Here is a 27,531-nt window from a genome sequence, read left to right as displayed (position 1 = left end):
ATGGGCAGGCAACCTACTGAATTCAACTTCAGTTCTCTTAAGAAGCAGAGCTCAAGGAGAACCCTGTAGCATGTGTATTCTCCATTAATTTCTGCACAGTTTCAGCAGTGATCTACCCTTGGAGGTCATATTTACTGTATCCTAGTGGGAGTATCATATGGGGTTTTTTTTTTTTGTTTTTTTGTTTTTTTGTTTTTTTTATCTCAGCAAATTACTTAATTTGTGCTCAGGGAGTGGGATTGTCATTAGATTTTGTTGCTTCAACTAAACCCATGCCAAACATTAAAGTAGTTCTTACAGTAGAAGTAGCAGAATGCTCTGTGACATTCATTTCCACCATGGGTATTTCATCTGTGTTTACAATTGTCTGGAAAATGAACACAGGTGAAAAAGACAAATAATGTATAGGTTACCATGTCCCATGTACATGAAATACAAAGAGAGGGAAAAAGAAAGAAAGGGAACAGAGAAGGAATGCAGTAATAAACTAAATGTGACTTTGTACTACAGAACATAAAATAATTTAACAGAGATAGACTAGTTTTCTATCACTTGCCATACAAGCTTATTTGATAACAAATGGTGAGACAGCAGAACGATGAGTCAAGTAATTTGGGCAATATGGGGAAATAAAAATATTACAGATTATACACTTAAAAACAAACACAGGACAACACATCATGCATATGCTATGTTCAATATAACAGCCAGAAATACGACAGCTGAATGATGAATTAGAGCTGTAAATAAAAAGCTGATGACCTTTTACAGCCTCAAGGACATTACTTACAGCACTAATTTACAGGTTATTCCCATCTTCTAGGCCATATTCTTTATGATTAATTATGATAAAATGTTCATTGTTGATCTACCTGTTGCTAAAGAATTGTTACTACACAATCTATTACCTTTCCAAAAATTTCAGAATTGTGGCTTTTCACTTCAGGTTTGCCTCCTAGGCCACTAGTTTGGGTGGTATCTTTGCCCATTTCATAGGAAACCTGGCTGCTAGCAGGTCTGGACGTCATACTGATGATATCAGTTTCTGTATCGGTACAGCCCTAAAATGAATACAGCAAAAGCAATAGCATGGTCTTAGATTTCTGACCGAGTAGTATGATACCTAAACAGAAATTTTAAGAGACAGCCACCTTGTGAAAGTTATTTCAGAAAAGCTATGCCACGTACAACTCCATACAGTGTTTTCCTTTAAAGAAGTCCAAAAAACCTTATCAAATCTCTTCAGATAACTTTGGCTTACGTCTTGTTTTCTTGTTTGTTTATTTTGGTAGGGTTTACTTCAAAATTTCTAACAAAATGATGTTCCGCTGTGTACTACGGAAACTTTTCTAATGCACCTGGCCAGTTTAGAAGCACTTATTTTCATAAAGATTTCCTGATATTATAAAGATTTATGTCAATGAATGTAAAAACAAACAACAACAAAAAAGCGGGGTTGTGCATGAGTCAAGTGTTCTTTTCTGCACTACCTTTTTTTCCTCACTCTGGCCTTTTCACTGAGTTTTGGTTGGACTGAGTACTCAAAAAAACATAGAATCTGAAGAAATTGAAATGGCACTGTTAAGAACAAATGTCTGAATTCAGGGTGTGACTGCATTAGATATGGTGTTTAGTCTGACTATGAAAAAATAATCATTGAGAAGATCATTGCCTTTTCATATATTTGGAGATTGGATTTAAAATGATTTCAAAATTATTAAGTAGCTGTGTAGTAAGGGAGAGCCTGGGACACCAAATATCTGCTTATATCCTGCTGCTGTGCAATGCATTTGGCTTTACCTGGAATGGCAGCAGAATGGTGTTGAGGTCTCATGTGAGAAGGATTTGGAAATGCATTTGTGTTGATTTACTTAAGTCTGATGGTTAATGCTTCCAAACACACCCCACTTCACCTTAAGAAACCACGGTTTCCTTAAAATTTTGGTTTCACTAAATAATTTTTTAGTGACTAATGGATTGGTTGTACTGACGGACTATTGGCTCAATGTTAGCCAGCAGTGTGGCCAAGAAGGCCAATGGCATCCTGGCTTGTATCAAAAATGGTGTGGTGAGTAGGACTAGAAAAGTAATCCTGCCCCTGTGGTTGGCATTGGTGAGGCATCACCTTGAGTACTATGTTCAGTTTTGGGCACCTCAGTACAGAAGGGTCATTAAGGGCAACAAAGCTCATGAAGGGCATGGAGAATATGCCCTATGAGGAGAGTCTGAAGGAACTGGGGCTGTTTCGAGACTTTATTGCTCTCTGCCAGTATCTGAAGGGTGCTTACCTGTGCTTACAGTGAGAACGAGGTTTGTCTCTTCTCACTTGCAACACACAGGACAAGGGGAAATGGCCTCAAGTTGTGCCAGGTAAGTTTAGGTTGGATATCAGGAACAACTTATTTACAGAAAGGGATGTTAAGCACTGGAATAGACTCCCCAGGGAGGTGGTTGAGTCACCATCCCTGAATGTGTTTAAAAACCGTTTGAATGTGATGCTCAGGGATGTGGTTTAGTTGTGGGTTGTTAATAGTATGTTTATGTAGTATGATTAGGTTGCAGTTAGACTTGATGATCTTTAAGGTCTTTTCCAACCAAGCAATTCTATGATTTTGATTCTATGATTGTTTTCTATGTTCAGACTCAAAATCTGTGGTCAGACAAGTTCAGTCATAGAAGAATGGTGAGGCTTTCTAGGATGCTCTGACTCCAAGTTTCTCTTGCCTTCTGAAATGCCTGTTGTCCAATGTCTTCATGCTTCCTTCAGTGTAAAAAATGGACAAGAATATAATATGCTACAGTTTGTTCTTACATGTTGGCCTTCTTTTGCTTTACTTCTTCCCTTTTTCTGAAGTTCTTATCATAATAAGCATAAAGTGTTTAATGTAAAGCAATTATCACTTTGGAGGACTCTATGAAAGTCAATTACTCTGCAGTTAAAAATGTGTATGAGAAGTGTCTTTCTTACCGATTCACTGTCAGAGATGGAAGATAGTCGTCTTTTTCCTTTCTGCAGCCCACCTGAGCCAGTCTCAGAAGACTGGCTGCTTATGGTGGTTCGTCTGGAGGAGCGAGAAGTGCTGAAGGATCGGGACTCTTTAGGAGAAACTCTCAGTAGGGATCCAAGGCAGGGAACATATGTTGCAATGGCTGTCCTAATGGAAAGGAGGTAGAACAAGTCAGATTTTTTTAATGTTAGCATAAAAATTCAGGCATCATATGCAGTGATTTATTCAGAGAGATAGACTAATGCTGCATGGACTGGAAAATTACTGGTACAATAAAGGGTTTTCCAGATATTAGTGTCTTGTAAACAATTGCCCTTCAATATCACTTATTAATAGTGGTCCATAGAATTTTAATGCTTTACTTGGCAGGGGTGAGGGCATTAAAGAATAACTCTTTGAACTGAAGGGACCTGTTAAAATATTTTATCTGCTTTCAGCTTAATCAGGTCAAAAATAAAATTCTGTTCTTTCAACTGAACCTTGCAGAAGTACCACATAATAAATTGTTTTAATCTGCCCCTAAGCAGCTATTCTGGCCTCCTTTAGCACATCTGTCTGCCTGCTATCTGTAGGGTAGTACAAAGGCAGCTATATTACAGAATTCTTTTTCTCATATGCAGCATAAGGAAACTCTTTTGCACAGCTTTTCTCTCCCTCCCAGTCATCCCACTTAGAAGTCCATGCCCACACTTCTCTGTCAAATTATCTTGTAGGTCTGTGTAAAGAATGGAACAGCATATGTGTGGCTTTGCTACCATCCATCAGATTCCATGGCCTGCATCTGAACTTGGTATGGTCATGTGTAGATGTTACAGCTCAGAAGAAATACTCTTCTTCATGCTTCCTTATTTCACGTAGTAAGGAAGATGCACAAAATAGGGAAGGAGTAACTTGACTTACTGGATTGCATTCCTCAGTGGCCTGGTTAATTTAACAAACTGCTATTTCTAATGCTGACAGATGTCTGGATCTCTCTTGAAGACAGTTAAATTTACAATGATTTCCTCTGAGCTAGGAAGGTCTCTATCTTCTATCATGTGATCTGTAAGTACAGATCAGCATTTCATAAACATCTCTAGCTCCCATCTGCACAGTAAACTGTTCCAAGTACAAATTCTACTGACATTTTTATGGCACTGAGAAGTTTGCTTGGAGAGGAGGAGGTTGTCTTGCAAAGGTAAAATGAACAGGTGAATGAGAGTTTGGTTACTAGTCCCTTAAGTGATAAAGCTACTGCCTGATATTCTCTGCTACATTAAATTTATTTTACAAGAATGAACTTACCTATATTTAGGGTGAGTGATGGCATAAATAATGGGGTTATGGATGGCAGAAGCTTTGGCAATCACAGCTGGTATGGAATTCATGAAGGGTGTTAGAACATGAGAATACCTAGAGTAATGCAAATACATAATCCATTTAGTGTATATACAGTACATGTTTAGTACTGAGTTCTCAAAAGTCTCAGCATTTATAAGCTGACAGCACAGTGTGTTGTTATTGCTCCACAGAATGTAACAAGGGGATGTTCTCTACTCAGACAATGAGAGAGAAAAGTTTTACATCCTTTTCCTGCAAAGATGCACACTACCCTAATTGGGGAAACACAATTTTTTGTGATGCTTCTCTTGCAGTACTGCTATGATTCAGTGGTAATAACCCCTGTGCTATTTACCCTAGAGACAAAGTCTCCCTGCAGTAAATGAATGCGTGTTCAGAGTTTAAACAGAGTATCTGTTTAAAACTCAGCAGATGTACTTGCTAAATAACCCATCACTAAATATGTCACTAAATGAGTGTGCAGAGTGAGGCATTACAGGAAAGATATGTGATCAGTTCTGCTTTTCAAATTTTTTGCCTGATCTGAACTAAAATCAGGAGGGAATGGGTCTTCTGATGACATACACTTCACTTGTGTTATTGTGGCCACGCATATATGCAGGTTTTGTGCCCTTAAAGGATACAGAAATGATGACTGATGTCTATCTGCCATGTTCCTTTCAGCTATTTAATCTGAAGATACTTTGAAGGAGCCCATAGAGTCTTGTCAGAAGAAGGTCAGGAGAGCTACTCAAACCAAAATAACACATTCTGTAGGCAGTTTCTATCAGGCAGGTTCTCCATGGGTCTGATTAGGAGCTAAGAAGAACTCGGATTGGTGGAAAGGGTTAAGTAAAATGACTCATTAATCTAAGTTAGCATCCTTTCTTTATGACACCTTGATTTTCTGAGACAGCAGTTTAACCTCCATCTTTTACTGACCTATTTAGCATTGTGCTCCTTCTTGTACTCCTAATATACTCAGGGAATTTCTTTTTTTTTTTTTTTTAAAAAAAAAAGCTGAATGAAGCTGTATTGTTTACTTGCTGTCTTTGTGAGAAAAATTTGCAAATGCTCACTTGACAGGTGCTGTACAGTTATAAAACTGTCCATTTGTTTTGATTTTAGTCAACAGGAAACATAGGCTAGAAGTCAAGTTCAGCAGGCACTTGATCATGCTGAAGTAGATACTGAATCATACAGAACAACCTGGCAGTTCTGTGCAGCTAGAATGCTTAGCTTAAAGCATTTTCTATTGTTTTCAGTTCACTTGGAGCAAGCAGTGATGTAGGGCAGCTATGATTCATTTTTTATCTTCACACTTTTCTTCTATCTCTAGTGGTCTCATATCACCAGTGGTAAATGCCCAATACCTAAGTTCCCTGTGACAGGACATGGGACTCTGGAGTTGGACGTATTCTAAGGATTTGAGTTTCTCAGTGAGGAGCCTTTGTGGAGAAAAAGTTTGCTGCTGCTTGGAATTGGCTCTGTGGGTGCCATAGGAGAACGTTCTCTTAGCAAATTTTCATCTTAAGCAAAATATTTTTAGAAGTGCAGTGTTTAGGAAGCCATGTTTGCCTCTTCCTTATGTGTGTTACAATGAGTACTCCTGCCTCCCAAAATGTACTGCTTTCTGCTTGAGTCTTCTAGTTGAGATTTCAGATTCTTTGAAAAATTCAGATTCTTTTGCAAAGAATTTCAGATTCTTTGCAGTTTACAAGGCTTTGGGCATGGTCATATCCACTTTAGAAAGCCTTAACTGAAGCACTGGAAAATGAAGAAGCCTGTTCAGTGTCAGCTTTTATCATAATAGACATATCTACATATAGCCAAGACATCCAGGCTTAGAGTTTTTGACTTGTACCTGGGTTGCACCAACGGTATTCTGGTCAATATCTGATAGTCAAGCTTTATATAGATTCTATATTAATGGTATCATATTTTTGTGGAAACTATTGTATGAAACACTGGTAATTAGATAAACGAAGGACATGCTGTTATGATTTGTTTACTTCTATGTCTAACACTGACAAACTTCCCTAAGCAAGTATATACTTGTGTAATTTTGAGCTTGTTTTCCTTACATGTATGTAAGGAATTTCATCAGTTTGATGTAAGACAAGCAAATAAATAGACTTGCAAGTAAAAGAAGTGGAAAAAAAATCTCCCCTGGGTGGTTCTTTTTGGCTCCCTTAGCACTTTGGTGCTAAATAAAATTTGGATGGATCAAATATGCTGTCACAGAGCATGCATTCAGGAATCATCAGCATTGTTTCTTATGTTGAAAGGAATAAACTTCCTACTACTGGTTTTTTTTCCCTTGAAAAGTGAAACTTAAGAAAAAATCACAGCATGTGCCTTATTTGTTAAATGTCACTCCAGAATAGGTTAATGTTTGGAATGCACTTCAGGCATTAGAGTTGACAAGTAGCTTTGGCTTTCATCTGTCTTTCCCAATTGCACACCCTCATTTGCTGATACATTCATAATTACCCAGCAAAAGCTACCAGAGCAACGACAGAGTATGGTGACCAGGAAATGACATAAAGCAAGATGACGATCAGTGCAATCTTAGCCAACTTCCACTCATTCTTCATCCGATGATACTGTTTCTGGAGATCTTTGTTTCCATGTTTGCATCCAAATGTCTGTATAGACCTAGGGGAAGTAAATGTGTAACAGCAAAATTGAGATAGGGAATTGCAGCAATTACTCTTATGCTAGTTTATGTGATAACTCATGTACTTTTAATGTGTGTCACTATGTGACCAGTCCCTTGCAATTTGGTGTATTTCAGCTGCGCTAATCAAGGACAAAATGTAGGGGGGAAAAAATAGTCCCATGCTAGAAGAGTTTCCACATAAATCAGGTATTCCATTTAATTGGACAAATACAAAATATAACTAGAGAAGTCTTTGTTTCTCTATATCTGATTGTTGTACTTTACTGTCGGTCTGCATTTTCTACTGTGCTGATAGTTACAAGACAGATATCTAAGAATAGTGGCAAACACTGGCCTGTATGATAGTTTTTGTTTAGAGATGTGTGATTATTTTTATTTTCTTTTTACTCATTGTGAAACACAGTGTTTGCAGTTGATTTCATTTTTTTTTCCCATGGAATAGCTTTTATTTACTGTTATTGGACATATTAAATGGACAAATGATATCCATTTAGTATTGCTTTTCACAATTGGTTAATTTCTATAGTCCTTTCACATCCTTCAGATTTCTCAGGTTGCTACTTGTACCATTTTCTGTATCATTAGCAAGTATACTGAACAGCTCTGGCATAAATTCAGAGCCCTGAATGGCTCTTCTAAGGATCATAATTCTTACATGTTGACAGAATTCTTACTTGGTTTCTTGTCACAGTTATATACTTGAACTGAAAAACTTTCCAATTTTCTTTTGTCAGTCTGTTTTAAGAAAAGGAAAAAAAAAAAGTCGTTTAAACAAAGAAATAAAAACTTAAGACTTCTAATTACTTACTTGTTGGCCTTCTTGATAGCCTCAAATATAAAGAAATAGCTGTATATGATAGCAATCAAAGGAATGAAGAAGACAAAGCAGAAAAGCAGCATTGTGTAGGCACGGACTGATGGTGTGAAAGTCATGTAATCCCAGGAACAGGAAGTCAGCAGGCCTTCAGGAACATAGGCACCTAGAAACAGGAGAAGATATCAACCACAATGTGATTCTTACCAGTATCTGAATGCAGGAGTTAGGGAAAGATACTCAGAGTAACATGAGATGAGATCTGAAAACTGAATCATTTTGTTCCAATCCTTGAATATAACTTTAAGCTCAACATAGGCAAAGTGCATCTCTCCAAATACTTCAGTGGGTTTTTCATCAGACCCACACTGTTTTCATTTAAGTCCAGATTCGCTCAAATTGCTTCTTCCCATGCAGTGAAATGAAACTGATTGCTTTAACGGCTTCTTTTTAGAATTACTACTTATTAATCTATTCTGCAAAGGGGAGAGCTATGTTGTGTAGGTCAAATTAATTTTGTCACGAAAGAAAGTTGAGTACTTGTAGAAATAAAATATAATTTCCTTAGAGAAACTGTGTCAAACAACTAAAGACATTCTTAATGGCAACGTATTTCTCCTTTTATTTCAATTTTCACTGTTCACAGTGATATTTTCTGCTGAACTTTTAAAAATAGCATATCAGATGTTCTGAGATGCATCCACTTTTTATATGAAGGTTAGTAGTGTTGATACTATTGGAATCTAATTATAAGATAATGACTTAACACATTTCAAGTTAGTATTCTGCCTTCTCCCATCAAAATTCCAGAATCTAAGACATTATTGTCACTTTGTTCTTCTAACCCTGCCTCATTCAACTTAAGGCTGCTTTCCCAAGCACTGAGGATTGGCTAGTTAAACATGCCTCATACTGAAGGCAGACCCGACAGGCAGTAGCAAGTCAAAAACAAACATCTTCTAAAATTCAACTTTGTAATTTTTTTTTATTATTTTATTTTATTTTTTCAGCATTCTTTGGGGAAAACAAAACATTGCTAAATTCTCTCCTCAGCTGAGCTGACACATTCTGTTCTGGAATTAGGGAACAAAATAATGGGCTGGAGTTTTGAATGATGAGCTCATTCTAACTTACTGACTGAAACTTGGTGACTCATAGGAAACAAATTAATGTTACTGAGTTGGTTGCAAATGAGGAATAATAACAGGAGCTCTCTTTGCTACAAGTGGCAATGATCAAATGTGTGTTCCAATTTGCAAACAAAAAATTTACAAAAGCAAATTGTATCATTGTTATTAAATGCCACTCCTAGCAGAATCCCCAGTGAAGATACTAAAGTCTGAATAGACAATGCAGCTGATATCCAGTGCCATTTGCACATCTGGAATACAATCAAGACCTACTGAAGATGTACTTCAACAAAATATTCACGGAATAGTCTAAGGAATAGACTGTATTCCTCTATTACATGAATGAAGACATTTAAATTGCCACCACTCATACACAGCACCTTTGGGGAAGAAAAAAATATCATCAGAAAAAAAAAACCTTATTTATTTCACTTTTATATTGTTCAGTTTGGCTCAACAGAAGTAGATATGGGAAAATAGGCAAGTTCATCATTTCATAAATTTTGGCCTTTATTTTATCTTCTATTCTTTGTACAATAAGTAGTAAGTTCAAGGAAAAATGCCTGTGTGATGTAAGTTGCTCTTATTCAAATTGTACTTTTTCTTCAGATTGAGGTCTTCAGTTTCAGTATGTATTTTATCAATTTTCCTAAGACAGGTTTTTGAGGCTTAATATGCAAGCCATTCATTTACCCATCTCTTATAAATGTGACAGTCCAGTTTTTAGTCCAATGTTATAAGGGAAAAAAATTTGTATTCCATTTCACTTACTCCATCCAAAGAAGGGTGGGAGGCTCCAAGCCAAAGAGTACAGCCAGACGCCTACCAGGATTATAAGGGCCTTCTTCTTAGACATCACTCGAACAGAAGCCAGAGGTTTTGTGATGACAAAGTATCTGTCCAAGGCAATCACCATCAAAGTGATCATAGATGTAATGCCAAAAAGAGCTCCGCAGAAGGCATACAGCTCACAGCCTTTCAATGAAGATGACAGAAGTAGCAGTGAAATTAATCTACTCGTGCTAATTAACTTATAGGAGACTCAACTCTTTGTTTCCTGTAAACTAATGTCTTCTGGGATTCATAAACCGATGGAATTTCAGTTTTCCAGTATTGTAATGTAATACTGTTTCAAAGCTACTGTTTATCTTGCTAATTATATTTTCACTCACTGATTTATGATGTTCCTAGTAGAAATTTTTTAACAGTCCCATGATATCTTGCTTAACTCCAGTTTTACTGAAGTTCCCTTAAAAACATCTATTTTGTTCAAGGATGCCTTCTAGCTACTTTGATGTCATGGTATCATTTGTATCTCAAGGTCAGCATAATTGTAGTAGCTATTCAGACTATGAATATATTCATAAGTAATTTTAACAAGTCAAGCATCATCATGATTAAAAGCTGAGGGTTGTGTTTTTTATTTCTTAACGTGTGCAATTGAGCAATTTATTGAAGCAGGAAAAACAGCCATTCTTTTGGTGATCAGGGATCAAAACAGCCATGTTATTTCTCTGATATCCCTCTCTGTCCATACCTATTCAAGAAGCAAAGACTAGTCATCTTCTTACTATAGTTATAAAAGAATGAAAGCAATTCCCTTCTACAAGATTTTTTTATACGTTATTGATTGCTGACTCCTTAGGAGTGAGTTTTCTCCTTAGATTTGCACACCTCTTAGGCCAAAGGTGAAAATCCCGCTGTTGAAGCCTGCAGCAGATGTGCTGTTGGCTTCAGTCACATGTTTCACCTGCAGTTTGAGAATCTTTTGAAGAAATACTGCCTTCTACCTGCTAGAACAGAGGTTTTGTTTTAGGTTCCTTCCTTGGATATTGACTATTTAGATTGTAAAATGATTTGGACAGAAATTGGGGTTCATTTTATCCTAAGTATTTCTGCAATTTTATAGCACATTGAAGTTAATTACTCTTGTAGTTGCAATGACCAGATGTCTTCTGCAAATCATGTTAACACGAACTCCCACAAGAACATTTGCTTACTGCGCAGGCATGTTCGGTTAATATTTCTGTTGAGAAAACTCACTGTTGCCAAACTTTCTGGTTGCTAGTCTCTGAGCAGATTATCTAGAGCTGCTATTAAGTTGGTGATTTGCTAGTTGGTGGTTCCTTGTCACAGGGCTCTACCAGTAGTTACCTTACAAGATGATTGGGAAATAACACTGGCAAGGAGACTGGTCCTCTGTATTAGATTGCCGGAGTCTCCTTTGTATCTTGTGTGTGTAATTTTCTTCTTCGTGTTGGGAATGTAATTGTTGGATAGGGACAAAAATGTTCAGGGAAACTTTGGTTTTAATGTTGAAGCAATGTTGAAAATTGCAAGTGTACCTGAGGATTAGGAAATGGGTAGTTAACTGCCACTACAGTAGGACAATACTTAGTGATTTATTGGAAAGTAGATATACAAACCTTTCTCACCAAAAATCCATCGTTTATGGAGACTGTTGGTGAAAAATACTGGAGACTGTGTGATGGACATAAGGAAGTCACTAACAGCTAGATTAATGATGAATATATTGGCTGGTTTCTGAAGGGTCCTACTCCTACAAAGAAAAGATAGAAGGAATGTTTCTTAGACAATGCGGTGCTCTTAATTATGTCATTACTCTTTTCTGTGAGCTTTGGCAACTTCGCAAACACCATGGCACTCTACAGAACAAGTTAGGACAGTATGCTTCTCATTTCTGTCCCAAGAGAACATAAGGTTGTTTTACATCCTTATCCTGCTGTGCATTTTAGAGGACTGTTTTGATAACCAGCTCAGTGGTGGGGATAAATCACATTGTTCCTTAAGTACTCTGACCCAGTGCACTGCATGTCCGTGATTAACAGGAAATTAAAGCTGATGTGTTCCATGGATTTGCTGGATCTGGGTCGTGTTAAGCTGGAGGAGGGATAGTGCATATCTCCATGCTGGTGATCTTATCAGCAATGACTTACAAATACAGGGATTAAGCAAACTTGCTGTGTACCGCATCAAGCATTTTGTTTCACATCAGTTCTTCCCTGTGACATTCATTTCATTTGTACATACACTGACTTTGAAGAGAATGGTAGCCAGCCTTCAGTGTATTCTGCCTACATAGGTTATTCATAACATCATAGTACAATACTTTAAAGGTACACAGAGAAGCTGAATTGAGAGCTCCTTTGTTCATGGCTTAGTGTAAGTTTTTAGCTCCTTTCTCAAAACTTTGGTCTTAGGCAAAAATATAAAGAATCTGAATAAATGATCAGTTCTTTGTACTGATCCAGAATCAGTGAGTAAATATACCGTCCCCTGAATGTCAATTTGGGGGCAACAAGATATTTTTAGTAGATACTTAGGGGTACTTGTTTTTGTCCAGTAATCTGCTAAGTTGCTGAACAAATCTCTATTTCAGATACCTGGCTGTCTTAGACTTTTGTGACTTTTTGAGACTGTTTTGTAGGCATCTGACGTGTAGTCTGAACTTCTGATGCACTTATTATTTTTCTTTCAATGTCCCTTTTTATCTTCATAACATCTTCAATAAAGACAGGCTGTCTCTCTCACTAGAAATGCAACTGGCTGGATTTGCTGTATGGCTGGATTTGCTGTATGGGACCAGCCAAAGTGCTAAGCTAGGTCACTTACTTCACTCTTGTCTCATGTATCTGGTCTGCACGCCAACACCTGATCTGTTCTTAAGGCCGTGTCATTCACACTGAAATGTTGGTATCTGCTCTGAACGCACACACTGTATGTAGCAGAAAATGTGAGATCACCTTTTTAACCTTCTAGATAAATGCACTAGATTAATACAAGCTCAAGAGCCTCATTAGTTAGGTTCTCACTCCTGTGATTCAAGTTAACCCAGTCTAATTGTCATATAGTTTTTATTTTTTATGTTTATTACAGTAATGCTTAATGATCAATCATGAAGGAGAGGCTCACTGGTCTAGATGTCATGGCAATGCTCTGTCAGTGTTCAGTGAACAGAAAGAAACAGTGTGAATAAAAAAAAAAAAAGGTGAAAAAAATCACATTGTTATCATTGATCAGATTACTTTCAGATATAAAAGTTGGGATGTGGTTTTAGTTAGGAAATAAGCCATGCATTTAGAGTGATAGCATGTCTGCACTGCATACAGAGTACAGTCATGTTGATGTTAAAGTTCATCCCAGTATTTAGAAAAATATACAAAACAAGATACCTGCAGAAAGCATAGATGACCAGGAAATTACCCAGAGTTCCTGTGATCCCCACGATAAGAATGACTGTTCCAATTGTATAGTGGGCATGGTCTGGGACATCCACTGTAGGAAAAGCACTACGAACGTCTTTCACTGTCATCTTCTACAAAGCAAACAAAAGTCATAGGTAGATTGTCAGACTTTGGTGAGTAAGTTGGCATGTGCTACCCTAGTAGAAGAGTTGATCAAGAGTGTGAAATGCCAGCAATCAAAAAGAATCAGAATAAGCTAATTACTTTCAAGTTACGTTTACAGTTGATCATCTTCGGGAGCCACATATACACCATCAGAAGCACACAGGTCAAACAGTACTCTATGCTTTTCCTGTGGATTGAGAATTTTAATGAAGAAAAGCAGTTTATTCCCTCCCAAAAGAAAATGAAAGATATAGAAGAGAACTAGAGATATGAAGGGACCTTTTTTATTTCATCTGACATCAATAATGCAGTACCTAACAAGAATATTTTCTGCGGTTTTCGTGTCATTAAAGTTTCTGTACTCGTGAAGTGTGATCTCTGTTCTAACAACAGTATCTTCTCTAAATAGAATTGATGGATAACTGTCTATTGATAAATGTGCATTTAATCCTTTATGGGATTAAAGGTATATGGGTAAAATGTTGATTATTCAGTGAGAGAAATGAAATAACCACATTGCTAGTTGCCCTCAAGGCTTAGTTACTAAAAGCCTGTCAGTTGGTAAAAGACTGAGCAGCTGTCTGGTGGAAACTACATTAATGATTGGAAAACTTTAAACAGCAAAATTTTCAAGTTTGCACCTTTTTTACATATCAGTTTTATTTTCTCTCTGGACTGAGTGAAGGTATTTTGCTTTTTGTGATAATTGTGGTTTAAGCACTTGAAAGCTTATCTACTAATAACTTGTGGCAAAATTCACTAGGTAAGTCTGGAGACTTCGGCACTTCAAATAATAGTTTAGAATGTTTTCTTAGTAAGTTTCAGGAGCTACAAACACTTTTTAGACCAAATGACCCCATCTTAGTAATGAGGCGAACAAGAAGTCTGCAGCCAGGAAGCAGGACGACCTAACAAAAATGGTAAAGGACGTGCAAACTGTCACTGTTCTGCTGCCTTTTCTTGTGAAGTCAGGCAAGGAGATTTAAACACACACCTCTGTGCGTGCTGCCCTTGTCCTTAACATGCTTTGGCACCAGCTCCAATCAGTGAATGTAGCTGTGACAAACACAAAGCCCCATCCTCATTCTTCTGCACAGACAGATCCTGTCTCTTCTTCATTGCCAGGTTTTTCTCATCATAGGTGGCACTCACGCTGGAATGACATGCCATGGCCACCACACCTAATTCAAATCTGTCAGCTGCAGCCATGGCATTCCTCAGCTAATGAGCTACAGGAATCATGCCGTGTCAATAAAGCCCAGCAGATATCTTGAATAGCTTATATTTTTCCTACTGTGAGTATCATCAGTCTGGCTGTGGCTGAGGATCCAGGGAAAGGCACCAAAGTCTGTGTCTGTACTGAGCATAAATGAGGCTGGATGTACTGTTGCCCAGAACAAGTACTGGGAGGTGGTGTTACAGCTAACACATTCAGTTATTCCTTCCCAGGAAGAGGAAGGTTACTGGTAGGAAAGTGGAAAGCAGTGGATATATGTATGAAATTCTTACTTTATGCTCCCATTGTGTCAACTGCTGGCATTCACTGCTAGAATGAACTCAGGAATGCCTTCAACAACACTCCTGTTATTAAAGGACCCTGGTGTTTCCAGACAATAAAGGCAGACATTACTTATAAATAGATCTCTGAGATTGGATTGAAATTATAAGAGACAGTTTGCATTTAAAACCAATGTGCCGGTAGCAAAAGCTAAACCCCAGGAGAGTCTGAAATTGTACAAAAGATTGTCTTTGACTGTGAGCTGGAGATCTGCCCATGGCAATCCTCAATAAGAGGAATGCGCTCCCTGAGTTTCTTTATTAGCAGGGATGAAATGCTGGACAAATAGTAGAGACTGAAAATGTAGCTCTGGCTGTTACTGTAATTGGAGCAAAATGTTATGATTGTATTAAAGCTGATGTAATAACTGAGAGACAGAATCATGATGTTTTTTTGTTCAGGTTCCTTCAGCAAGTTGGCCTCACATAAAAATCAGTGGGCATCTTGCCCGTGTAGATAGATATTGGTTTATTTAACACACTGTCAGTAAGGTAACACAAAATCCCACACTAATAGCAAGTGGAGTGGGATAGTCTGAGATAAAACTCTTTTAATTAAATTAGACCAGGTGTTCTTTGGTTTAGGTTTATTTATTTTTTATTTCTGTAGCTTTATGGATGCTGCTCCGCAGAGAATCACGATCACTAATGTAATGGAGATTTCTGATATTTTCTTCTATAGCTATCCATTTAATCAAGGTAACAGAAATGAAGCAACTAAAGGAGCTTGTTTTGGCTACAGAAAGCAGATTTGAAATGGCTGTAATTTAAATTAAATTTGTGGGAGACAAAGGACAAGAAACAATTTGAAGGATAGATTTGGATGTAGAAAAAAAAATAGTGGAAAAGGTTGTTTATGGGACAGTAGAAGACATCAAAACTACTTATTGGGGAATGAAACAGGTGCAGAGTCAATAAAAATGTCAAATGTGAAAAAAAAAATGTGTAATATTTGTAATTGAGCATTGGTAGGACATAATACCAAGTAGAGGGAGAAAGAAAGGGATTGGCAAAGAGGAGTAAATTCACATTTTAGTGTGGACTTCCTGGAGATGGCTTATTTTCACCACAGAGTCCAGTTCTTGCTGTTCGCTAAGAAAAAACTCCATTATTTAAAGAAAAAAAAAAAAAAGTAACTCTTTTTATTAGAAAGACAGGTCTGATTCAAAGCTTCTTGAAGACAAAGAAAGGTGCTAGCTGACCCAAAGGCATTAGATCAGACCTAAGCACTTCAAATTCATCACTGAGTTGCATACGTTACCTTCCTTACTAGAAGATGAAAACACTTGCCTGTCTCAATCATCTCTAGGTGTTATAAGGGGAAAAAGGTAATGCTTGAGGAAATCAGGACAGCAGCCTAATCAAGAAATCAGACAATTCTCAAAGCTTTTCTCTGTTTAGCCTTGTTTAGTCTGTCTTCTGTTGTCACCCTATGGTATTAGTACTTGGGTGGCATAAGAGAACTAAAATCACACCTTTGCAATCCCTGCCATAGCAATTGTCCTTTGAGAATGCTCCATCTGAACAACTATTTCAATTGCATTGATATCCCAGAACATGATTATCTTGCCTGTTTTTCTGTTCAGCCTGCTTTCTGTATGCACTTACGTAGTGAAAATGCTAAGTCACAACCTGAAACAGTGATTGAGCACCTGGTGAGAAGACAGGGCCAACCCAGGGGAGCTCAGCTGCATCCAATACACCTGAGTGACCAGAAGAGATAAAGCCAGGATCCATTCCTTCCCAGACCTCATTTAAGTGTTGGCAGTGGAGGTGAGGGTGTCGCTATGGAGATTCCTGTCTGCCTGTGGCCTTCTGAAGGTAAGCAGCTTTTCTTCCTTTATTTCTGTATCTATGGCTGCTGCATTTGCATTTGTTCTTATTTGCTGTAGCCTAGGATTGTGCTGCTCTGCTATTATTGATGAACTTTCCATCACATTTTAGCATTTCAGCATTACAACACTGTAATGAAGATTAAAATAAATGAGCAGGCAGAACCAGTACTACATTATTTCTCTTCTAAGTGATACGAAAACACAGCTTGTTTTGTGTAACGTGGTTCAAAACAGTACCAGATGAACGAAGAAGTAGAACTGGGAAGAAGTTGGATGTTTTACTGTAGTCAGTTAATACACTACATCTTTCTTGAGTCAACTAATAGGGATACTTGTATCTGAGGCTCTGGACCACTGGGTGCCAGTATACCCACAGGCATACTACGTTGTGGGTGGCTTAAATTGGTATTAATTCTGTAGAAAACAATTTACTGAGAAGCACCAGTTTCCTGGCAGTCCGCTTAAATATTGCACACTTCTTAAGTGAGCAAAAAAAAATGGTAGCTTGAGAAACTGTGGAAGATGTTAGAGGAGTAACTGAAATGTTACACAATATCTTCACAGTAAGTAGGGTCAGTTTGAGAACATATCTTAATGCCAAGGGTGGCATTTTAAGTCTCCCTTAAAAGCAGGTTTTATAATTTGTTTAGCTATGATGAAGCCTGGCCTTTTGAAAGAGCTGTAAAATAATTAATCTCTGATAGGCAAGCCATTTATTATTTATTTGCACTATAGTTTTGAAGAATCAAACCATCTGTGTGAGAACATTGTCCAAATGTATCTTGGGCTCCATCAATCTTGGTGCCATGACTGCTGCCCTGGGAAGTCTGAGTGCATAATGAACAGCGATATGAGAATTCCCTTCCCACTCTTAGCAGTTGGTTTGTATCCTAAAACAGAGTTGTTATCCCTTTGAAAAGATAATCTTAATGGAGGATATTTTTATCCCTCATATATAGGTGTAATCCTTTCCTAAATCCGACTCTGCCATTTGCCTTAAGAGTCAGTGGCAGCAAGTTATGAAGGTTGCTGCACATCAGTATATTTTCTTCCATCGTGTTTAAGTGTGTCCTTGTGGAGGCAGTAGAAGAAGGGGGAAACAACTACGTTTAATGCAGTCTTCCTTCTTGAAATGTTTTATGCTCTCCCTGAAAGAAAGCTTGTATATCACCTATAACAAAATGGCTATTGCAGAACTGGCCATACTGTCAGCTATCATTCAGTAAACTTCAGCCTTAATGTATGGCAGTTTGTGTAGTGTGTCAGAACCATACAAGATGCTGGTCTAAAGAGAGTTGTAAGGAAATAAGAAATTTTGCTTTCCAGGGTGAAACCACTGACTTTTTAAGTGTTTTGCCCCTGTTAAAAGGAAGTCCAGACCAAAAATATTTGATGCCTTCATTTGCTTTATCTTGGAAATGTGTTTATTATACATATTTTCCTAAAGAGAAGGTTTTCTAAGTAGCTATTTCAAAGTTGTTAAACAAACAAAACAATACCAGCTCACTTTTGAGTAAGTTTCACTTAAAGATGTACAGTTTTTAAAAGTCCTAGTGTTCTCCCTGCTTCCACGACTTGAGGAAAACATTTTTGTGTAAGTGGAAAAAAATGAGTGGAATTTGTGTAAGTGGAAAAAATTGCACAGAATACACTGTACTACTGAGGGAAAGAAAGAAAGAAAAAAAAAGCACACCCGTAGTTCTTCAGAGTAAGAACTACGCTCTTCACTCTTCTGAGACACCTTGATAACTGAAGTTCTAGTAAAGCTAAGAGTGATGATAGTAGGAGCAAGGCCACAGGTGTAAGTATTTATATAAATATCGTATTTGATGTAACCCACTCCTCACTTTCTTCCAAAGGCAAGATTGTGAAGTAATGTTTAGTTTGCAGGGAAATGAGAAATCCTCATAGGAGGATTTTGGGATTTGAACATATCTCAATCTTGGTTCTAAATGATTAGTTGACTTCTTTGCTTGTTTGTTTCAAAAACTGGGAACAGAAAAGATTTAGATAAGGGCATTTTCCAGCTACTCTTGCCTGGATGCCAGATGGATTATATCTAATTCAGTGTAAAACAGGGAAGAAGAAATAGGGACTGCTATGTTGTTCTTAGGGATTCATCTAGCTTCCCACTGTAGTCACTGGTTTTGCAGAATGGCTGCTTTAATGGAACAGAGCCCCATTCTGAAACAGAAGTTTTGGCAGTCTCATGTTGACTTTGGTAATGTATCAGGTTTCTTTGTTCTTTATTTTCCTACTAGAGTATAAGTGATGAAGTTGTTTATTTATACATTACCACTGATTGTATAAACCATAATGTTAAGCCTTTTGCAGTACAACAAATTATACAGATAGAGAAAATTATCAGAACAGAAATACACTAATTTCCTAGAGTTTCTAGGTGCAGTTTTTGTTCTACCTACCGGAAGCTTCAAATAACTGATAGCACTTATTTTCTTCACAGTTTCTTGCTCTAATTCCTGAGCTTGCTTCTAGTTGCACCTTCTTCGGTGATGACAGACAGAACAAAGAGAAGTGTAAGCAATCCTACTTCAATTATGGGTTCAGCAGGATGACGCCAAATGCTAAGCCCTCTTTCCAGTAGGCAGCAGGGCTTTCCATGTTTGTCCTTCAGAGCAATTTGAATAGCAGATTTTGCATCCGGTCTTCCAGATTTAATCTCAACCACAGGCAGCACATATTGCTTTCAGTTCTGAAGCTCCCTTAAGCCAATCTTTGTGTGAAATTAAAATGCAGAAGTTTGAAAATACTTGACTTAAGGGGAGGGAATAGACAGCTGATTTCCTCTTCCAGCAGAATAAGGACAAAATTCATTTTGAATTTTTGAGTGTGAATCACTCTGTCCCCAGAATCCTTTTCCATTTTGCCATGTGCTCTCCAGTCCCAGTTATCCCTCCCTGCTTTGTTCTGCTATCCTCTTTCATTATGTTATCCATCTAATTCAGTTTCTAAGCGCCTTGGCTCAGGATGCTTCTTTGTTCATTTTCCTGTATTATACAATGCATATCCAGCTTTTATTAAAAATAAACACTCTGCATTTTTACTGTGCAAATAATAAAATATTTACTGCTGCTTCAGTATAAATAAGGGTCAAGCTGCAACATCAAGTCCAACATGCTCTGTGTATTAAAAACTGGCTTATGTGAGTCATGCCAAAATACCTGGTGTGACAGCATCAATATTTTACATAGAAATTCAGATTTCAAAAACTTCAGAAATTGCTTGGATATCTTTTTCTTTTTAACAGACTTCTGTACAAACAGAATGCAACCCAACAGTATACTGAGTTACACAGCCAAGAAGAGGTTTCTGAACTCCTCCTGTTCGGGCTTGTGATACAGAATATTTTTAGAAAGCCCCAAGAAGTTCTGTCATGAGGAGTCATTATAACAGAACTCCACCTTCACACTTTTAAGGAGAGCTCTTTGGTAGAACTTACCTGGAGAAACCTTCTGAAAAGCTTTGGTAATAGCAAGTAACAACTCTTCAGCATTTACATAATCACTTTGCTGCACTTACAGGCTATTATAGAAATGATGGGGATTTCCATTTTGAATAATAACACAAGCAAGTGTTGTATTTGAACTATTAACCAACTGTATAACTTAACAAGAACATTCTCTCTTGATAGTTTATAACATATTCAACATAGTTTTCCATTAAACAATCCTCCCTGTCTTCTGCCCAGGTAAAACTGCTGAAGAACACTGCTTCTACAGTCTTTTCCACAATAAATATAGGAATAAAGAGATTTTAAAGATTTCTTTATGTTGTTTAGTATTGCATTACATCATTAAATCTATGCATGGACCTTATGTGTCTATATACAGCTCTATAAGTGCCAGCTTTGCCAGCAGAGCTACTTACTACAGCTGTTAGTGAGAGAAAGCACTTACTGTTGGGGCTCTAAGAGGCAGGTCCATCAGTGTGTAGGCAATCGCTCCTGAGTCATTCCATGAGTTGACTCCACAAATTTGGTGCAGATGGAGTCTTCAGAGAGACAAGATATTCCCCCTTTGAACGGGCTGGCAAATTACGCAAACGAAATATAAGCAATAGCAAAGAAAGCAAAGCTCTCTTCTGATTTTAAGTCAGCCAGTTTACCTTTCTGTGTGTGTGTAAAGCAGACTGTCAGATCCTCTGTCTGAAATAGTGCAAGATCTAGTGCAGAATTTCTCACCAGAGCCTCAGCTTGCTTTATTCCATCTTCAGCTTAGCAAAGGGCAGCAGCGGCAGCTTCCATTTAAATACAGAATCCTGCAGGGTCTGCACATGCCCAGTTTGTTGCTTGTTCCATCCAGATTCAGGCTTCATTTCAGTGGCAGTACAAAACTAATGCTCACTTGAAGCTGCTGCTGTTTGTTGGTTTTTTGTTGTTGTTTTTTTTTTTGCCTTTGACAGAGTTATGTCTGAATTTTAATGCTGTCTCTACAGTGTGTCTGAACAGGAAGAAGGTAAAAGGCTGACTTCACCAGCTCTCTTAAACATTAGACCTTACTGTTCATTTTCACCATACTGGTGAATTAGGTTTTTGTACTCTGCATTGGAAGAAGATGTATGTGTACAGTTCTGCTGAAACTATCTGAACTCAAATAGATTCTGATAGTTAACAAAGTGCATGTGTGCACTTCTGTCCTATAGAATTTAGGTTGTGGTTGTTTGTTGGTCCTCTTCTAAAAATAAACAGAAAAAAAAATAGAATAAAATCCACTGTCATCATCCTTCACTTCAGTTGAAAATAAACCAATAACATGCACTGATGCCTTAGGCAAAGTATAACAAATAACTTTTTCAAGAGTTGTTTGCTTTCATTTTTCATTGTGTTTAGTTAGAGCATACATGGGCAGATCCTTATTCACAAAGAACTTCCTTTACACTGCACTGTATATAGTTACGAATAACTCTGTTTCCAACTGAAGGCCCATTATAATGGTAAAATTAAGTTTATTCATTTAAAAAAAAAAAAAAACAACAAAAAACACTGTTCTAGCACACACTGCAGCCTGAGCATGGTAGAGTTTAGGCCTTCAGGCCACCGTCAGAATCACCCGAATGCAACATACTAGCTTCACTACAGTCAGTAATAGATGGTGTGATCTATTTCTGGAGAGCCCCTGTGAGAAGGTAGTGATTGTAACTGTGGGAACAGGATTCCCTCTACTCTGTATGGACTCCCCTTCTTGTGTCCCCTTCCTTCAATTCACACTTGCCTTAAATTAAGAGAGAAGGGATTGCATTTCTTTGGATGAACAGGAGGCGTCTTTGGATGAATGCGGATGTACATGACCTGTGTCTTTATCAAAAACACATTCCTGTAGTGCTGCGGATTCCCCTCCATTGACAGTCATTTAAGGAAGGTAGCATTTATCTTGTATCATCTGCTTACTGTTCAGTGGCCTGACGAAACAAGATAAATGTTACCTGTACAGATTCTGCAGGTTGTTTAGCTGAGAGACTTTAAAATTAACTATCAGTAGATATATTGTGAGAGACAGAACAATTTCTTTGAATATCACCATAGTGTTAGATACACCCAAGCTAGGTTTAAACTAGCACATGGGGCAGAACAGAGCTCAGATGTGACCAATCACCTGGCAAGTTTAACTTTGTTGTTGACTGGCATTCTCTGGTCATTTTCTAGGGTATTCTCTTTCCCTCCTGTCGAAGTCTCACATCGTACCCATGAATATCACTGTGATAACAGTTGTGGTGTTATGGGATGAACTTCAGAAGTTGATGTGAACTCAGAATCGCTGTTTCCTTGCTTTATCTGCTGCAGCAAGCAAATAGCACACTGCAGCTACAAGGCAGCAAATAATGATGTTGGTTTCCTCGAGGGACAGGACTTTCTGGAAGACAATTTTGTATTTTACTACTACAAAGGTAGGAGTCTTTCCAGAAAGCTACAATATGAAATTGCAAGAGCTTGTACTGATATCAAGAGAATAGAGTAGAAAGTACATTTTAATGATTGAAGAGTGGAGAAAGGAAGGAAAATGAGATCTCCCATTTTGAAGAACTTTACGTTCAAAGCACTATACTTTGTTCTTACCAATTTGACAACAAAATTCAATGGTAGGCATAAATACTAGATCAGAAATATTCTTTGACTCTGTATTCTAATTTTCTTGCTCAAATACTCTTAGTTTTCTTCTTTATGTCTCAGTATTGAGCAATTCCAACATTCAGTCTCTTTGCTTACAGTTTGTACGTTACATTTTCCTTTTAGCTGGGGCACGGGTTACTTTTTTCTCCCTTCTTATTCCATCTTTATGACAAATCAATGCGCTGAAATTTTTTCGTTCCCAGTTAGCCTGGAAACATCCACCTCTTTGGCATTTCTAGAGGGGACCATAATATATCGGCAGAGTAATCAAGTCATGGAGTAAATATTCCTTTATAAAGGAAATCAGACATTATAGAAACGTTGTCTTCTTGCTGCATTAGATTTAACTTTGTTGTACGTGCCTTTCCAGACAAATGAGTTGGATTAGTTCATTACCTGCTGAGACTCTATTATAAAAATATATGCAGTACAAAGGAAAGTTTCTACCTGTAAGAAGTGGATATTAGTCCAAAGTGAGCTCTTGATTTCACATCCTTCCTTCACCTGCAGGGGCTGCTTTTGTGAATGCTAAGCATTAGAAGGCTAGGTTAAATCATTTTTGAAAATCTGACCTTAACAATGACCTTAACCTTAATGCCCAATGGAAATGTCCTCATAAGGTTACAGTTTTCTGATCTGGTGTTGTAGCAATTGCTAGAAGCAACTCAGTTGATCTGTTCCATATTCGATGCCCCAGCTTCCTTGGAAGGAGAGCAGTCCCATCCTAGAACTGCACAAGGTGTGAAGTATGAGGAATCTCATTCTCTGTAGTTAAGGCTTGCTAACTGTGGCAAAGACATACAAAAACAAATAACCCACACGACTTTTTATTTCAAATTTTTGTCTCTTTTATGTGTGGTATTAAGCCAGAGAGAACAATTAAAAGTAATTTAGTGAGCAATAATTGTTTTCTTTATAGGTATAGCTATTTCACTTACAGTTATCAGAACCGTAGTCTTATTGATATAGAGGGAGAAGTTTGCCCTCTGCCTTTCCCCTGTTTATTCTCCAACAAAAGTTCTTTCCTTGCAAAATGAAATGGAGAAAATGTATCAGTTAATGACTCTTGGTATTTTCTAAAGCCACTCTGCACATCTTAAATTTTTCAAACACTTCCTCCGCAGTCTTGTGTGAATCACAGCGGAAACCCACTTGGCTGCTGGCCCAGGTCTGAATTGCCATGCAGAGTCTGTTCTAGAGAAAATAAAACCTGCCAGAATTCCTCTCTGAATTCTGTCACACTGAGGTATGGTGAGAACATCCCCCCCAGTTTCAAAGCACTTTCAAGTGCACCTTTTGCTACTAGTAATTAATTCCTGTTCATGGCTTTTTATAAGACACAGACAGAAATAGCACAAACATTCTGAGGTCCTACCATGAAAGTGAGAAAATTTCCTAATAGAACAAAAGAAAGATAATTCATGGGTAAAGATTAATGAAGTCCAGATGAATACAGTATTTCTTTCACAACCACTGGAAAGGAGTGGTTTCCTCCTCTTTGGCTGGGAGATCTGTGTGGAATTAAATTTTTGTTTATCTGCAGAAATTCAGAGTGGACTGGAGGAAAGGGGAACTTGATGCGTAGAAAATGAATAGGCTGCTGTTGGAAAGAGCTAGGAGGGTTGGAAGACCAGGGCTGTCTATGGTCAGCCAGGCATTATATCCCTGAGATGCCTTTACACAAAACCACCTGGCCTTCCTTAAACTCTCCTTATCCAAACCCAGGACAGAGAGACAGGAACAGACTATTCAGTAAGGGCAAAGTAAACTCTCACACTTTATGAGTGCAGATACATTTCTGGAATTGGAGATATCACAGAATAAGAAGGCACAGAACATGGAAGTTGTACATTTATAAGGCTTACTAACAAGTTATGATTTTTTTTAAAAAATTATTTTTATTTTTACCCCTGTTACAATGGGGAAAAGCATGTGATAATGCCTGTAAAACATTCTGGAAATAACAATGCTAAGCTCGATTTCATCTCACAAGTGGGAAATCTAGATGATGGTATGAGAAGAGCATCAAATTCCTTCTTGATTTGTAGAGCTGCTATTTGTCCTTTCTCCAGAGGCCTTTTCTCAGATTCACAAAAAAAAAAAAAACAAACCAACAAGAAACAAATCAAAACAAAACAACCACACCCAAAGAAAGAAACAAAACAGCTGCTTTTAATGCTTCAAGTACTGTTTTCTTATCCTCAATTAAAAGATCCACCTCATCCTGCTCAGCAGCTGACTAGGAAGTTTAATCATGCTCTGCTTACTCTGTAAACATTACATCCTCCTGCAAGTGGTAGGATAGCGAAAGGAATTACTGACTTTTCACATGAGAACCTACCCATTTTCAACATCTGCTGTTCAAAAGGCGCTACTGTGCTACATGGCTTAGTAGGAAAATACTGGTGATAAGTGGGCTGTTGAATTAGATGGTCTTGGAGGTCTTTTCCAACCTTGATGGTTCTATGATTCTGTAAAAGTCTGTTCCTCACAGCCTTCCTTCTACAATCCCATCTCTATCGGATTTGTTAATCCTGAGTAGTAGCACTCATCAGTGGTGCTAACTTCTGAAAACGTGCTTCTCAGAAGCATTTTCAGAGGCCTGCTTTTGTGCCAGTACCTACAACTGCTTAAATAGGTGGGTGAAAAAAAAAATTGTTTTATAAAGATTTTTCACTTTCCTTATTATTTTTGTCTCTTAACAACTAAGACCTGTCAAGTGATAATTGTTCCACTTCCTAGATATTTCTAAATGGTATACTGCCTTTTGGTATCCCAAATAACCGTGCAGGCAGAGAACTGTCTTTTATATACACCTCTTTTATGCTGTATTAATCATAGAAATTAATTTTAGATGTTCATGCCTGGAGAAACTTGGCAAGGGGCAAGAACATTCTTTGTAAATAAAACTACTAAACTGAGTACAAAGTTCTGTATGGCCATTTATGGGAATGTGCTCTTGGGACTACTCGAAAAATCAATAGACTAAATAGAAAATATTAAATCAAATCAATGCAGTTTCTGCTCAGCTGTGGAAGTGAATATAATTCACCTCATGGGTAGTTTTGATTTTATAGGATAGCAAAGATCTGTGGTGAACAGCAAGAACAGGAACCACAGGGAACAGCCAGCAGATGTGGAGCACTTCAGCCCCATAGCAGAAAAGTAAGAATACAGAGTGAGGCGAGCACAGAAGGGCCAGGCTAGGAGAGGCAGTGTAAAAGTGTCCATTCAGATGTGTTTTGCTAAACCTTAGCAAAGAAAACCCTCAGTTCCATGGTGAAAAGGATTCTGTCAGTGTTCTCTGGTTTGAATTTAGTCTGTGACACAGCATTAGACCTGTTCTTTATGGCAAGACACCCTCCAGCAGCTACTCTGCCTTAGTTAGTTTCCCTAGCAGTGTTTCCAGCTTATTCCAGTGTCTGATGGCTCCCATGTCAGGTAGCTTGGAAAGGTCTACCCACCTCTGTCCCTCCTGTCCTTCCTCAGAGTCTGAAGACAAAAGACGTCATGCACAGCACTCTCCAGCACAGCCAAGTTCAATCTGCAGTGCCTCCAGAACAGCTTGTTCATTAGCTTCATGGGCTGAACTTTCAAGTTCATTCCTCTCTCCTGCAAAGCCTACCCTTCTCCAGGGAACTTTGGTTAGACAAACTCATCTCAAAAAACTTCACTTGGTAGCCTCCCATTTCCAGTGGCCAAGTTCTTATCTTTCCAGCCCTTCTCACACGTGAGAAAGGAAGCAGATCATAATACTCTAAGCAGGGAAAAAATCTTATTTAAAAAATGATTAAAATAGTGAATTGGTAACATTTGCTCTAGAAATTACTAAAAGCAATCATGATGGGGCGTGTGGGGGAGTTGCACGAGTGTCTTGATAGGTAACATACAGGAATGGAGACAGCCAAATCTCTGATGGAAAGACTAAATGGAGAGGAACAACGAGAAGCAATTTGTACCTACACACAGCAATCAAAGTTAAAACCCTGGGGCTTGCAAAATAATATCTCATGATAACTGGAGGGTTAAAAAAAATTGTGGCCACATCTGGTATTAAAGAATTATAATCTTTATCCACAAATAATAGCATTATTATCTTCAAACAATCCACAGAGAATAAGCTTACTACCTTAATGGCTATGCAGCTATGTTTCCTGGTACATCCTGCCATGTGCAAGAAATCCTGTCCTTTCTATAAGAATTGTCAGTGATTATGTTAAAAAAAAAAAAAAAGAAAAATTGAAAAACAAGGCATGATTGCCAATCTACTGCTGAGAGAAGATTATATTACTGCACTAATAAGCAGACGGCTTCATCACCAACTGTAACTTAAGTCTCAGCATCTCACTGCAATAGCAGGTGCCCTGTAATTTGCTGCTTTACCCTGCACTGCGCCCAGTGCTTTCAGGAATCTGGGCAGGATGAATAAGAGGAAACAAACAACAGTAACATAGCTGAATTTTCAGAAATCTTCTGATTGAATTGTTTCTGAAAATAGCCTGAGTGCAGATTAAAAATACAGAAAATTCTTAAGCTGAATTCCTCATAGATTTCAGCGATAAGTTACTGAGGCAGGAAGTTACTGGAGCAGTGATCAGGGTTTGGCAGAATTCTGTCATGACCATTGAGAACAGAGATGTTCTGAGGAGTTTCTCCCTGCCACAATCTGAAACCTCTCATATGGTCT

At 37.9% G+C, this 27,531-nt stretch overlaps 1 protein-coding gene across 3 annotated transcripts in view; it reads right to left on the bottom strand.

Annotated features, from left to right (window-relative positions):
• OPN4 (opsin 4) overlaps positions 1 to 26,483 on the bottom strand; it is a 37,650-nt gene extending 11,167 nt beyond the window's left edge. The window contains exons 1-10 of one of the 3 annotated variants that reach the window (XM_052676707.1): positions 26,309 to 26,483; positions 13,149 to 13,291; positions 11,382 to 11,515; positions 9,727 to 9,930; positions 7,820 to 7,991; positions 6,822 to 6,986; positions 4,293 to 4,400; positions 2,969 to 3,155; positions 909 to 1,061; positions 299 to 367 (exon numbers count right to left, since the gene is read on the bottom strand). In XM_052676707.1, the coding sequence (XP_052532667.1) occupies positions 299 to 367; positions 909 to 1,061; positions 2,969 to 3,155; positions 4,293 to 4,400; positions 6,822 to 6,986; positions 7,820 to 7,991; positions 9,727 to 9,930; positions 11,382 to 11,515; positions 13,149 to 13,288 (1,332 nt within the window). In that variant the 5' untranslated portion in view covers positions 13,289 to 13,291; positions 26,309 to 26,483. Of the gene's footprint in view, positions 1 to 298; positions 368 to 908; positions 1,062 to 2,968; positions 3,156 to 4,292; positions 4,401 to 6,821; positions 6,987 to 7,819; positions 7,992 to 9,726; positions 9,931 to 11,381; positions 11,516 to 13,148; positions 13,292 to 20,634; positions 21,647 to 26,308 lie in introns of those variants that run through there. The other 2 variants (XM_052676708.1, XM_052676705.1) reach the window with 2 other exon arrangements.
• Between the last annotated feature and the right edge of the window lie 1,048 nt (positions 26,484 to 27,531).

This window comes from Tympanuchus pallidicinctus, unplaced genomic scaffold, assembly GCF_026119805.1.
Source record: "Tympanuchus pallidicinctus isolate F22 unplaced genomic scaffold, pur_lepc_1.0 scaffold16, whole genome shotgun sequence".
Lineage (NCBI taxonomy): Eukaryota > Metazoa > Chordata > Aves > Galliformes > Phasianidae > Tympanuchus > Tympanuchus pallidicinctus.
This window is presented reverse-complemented; position numbering and strand designations above follow the sequence as displayed.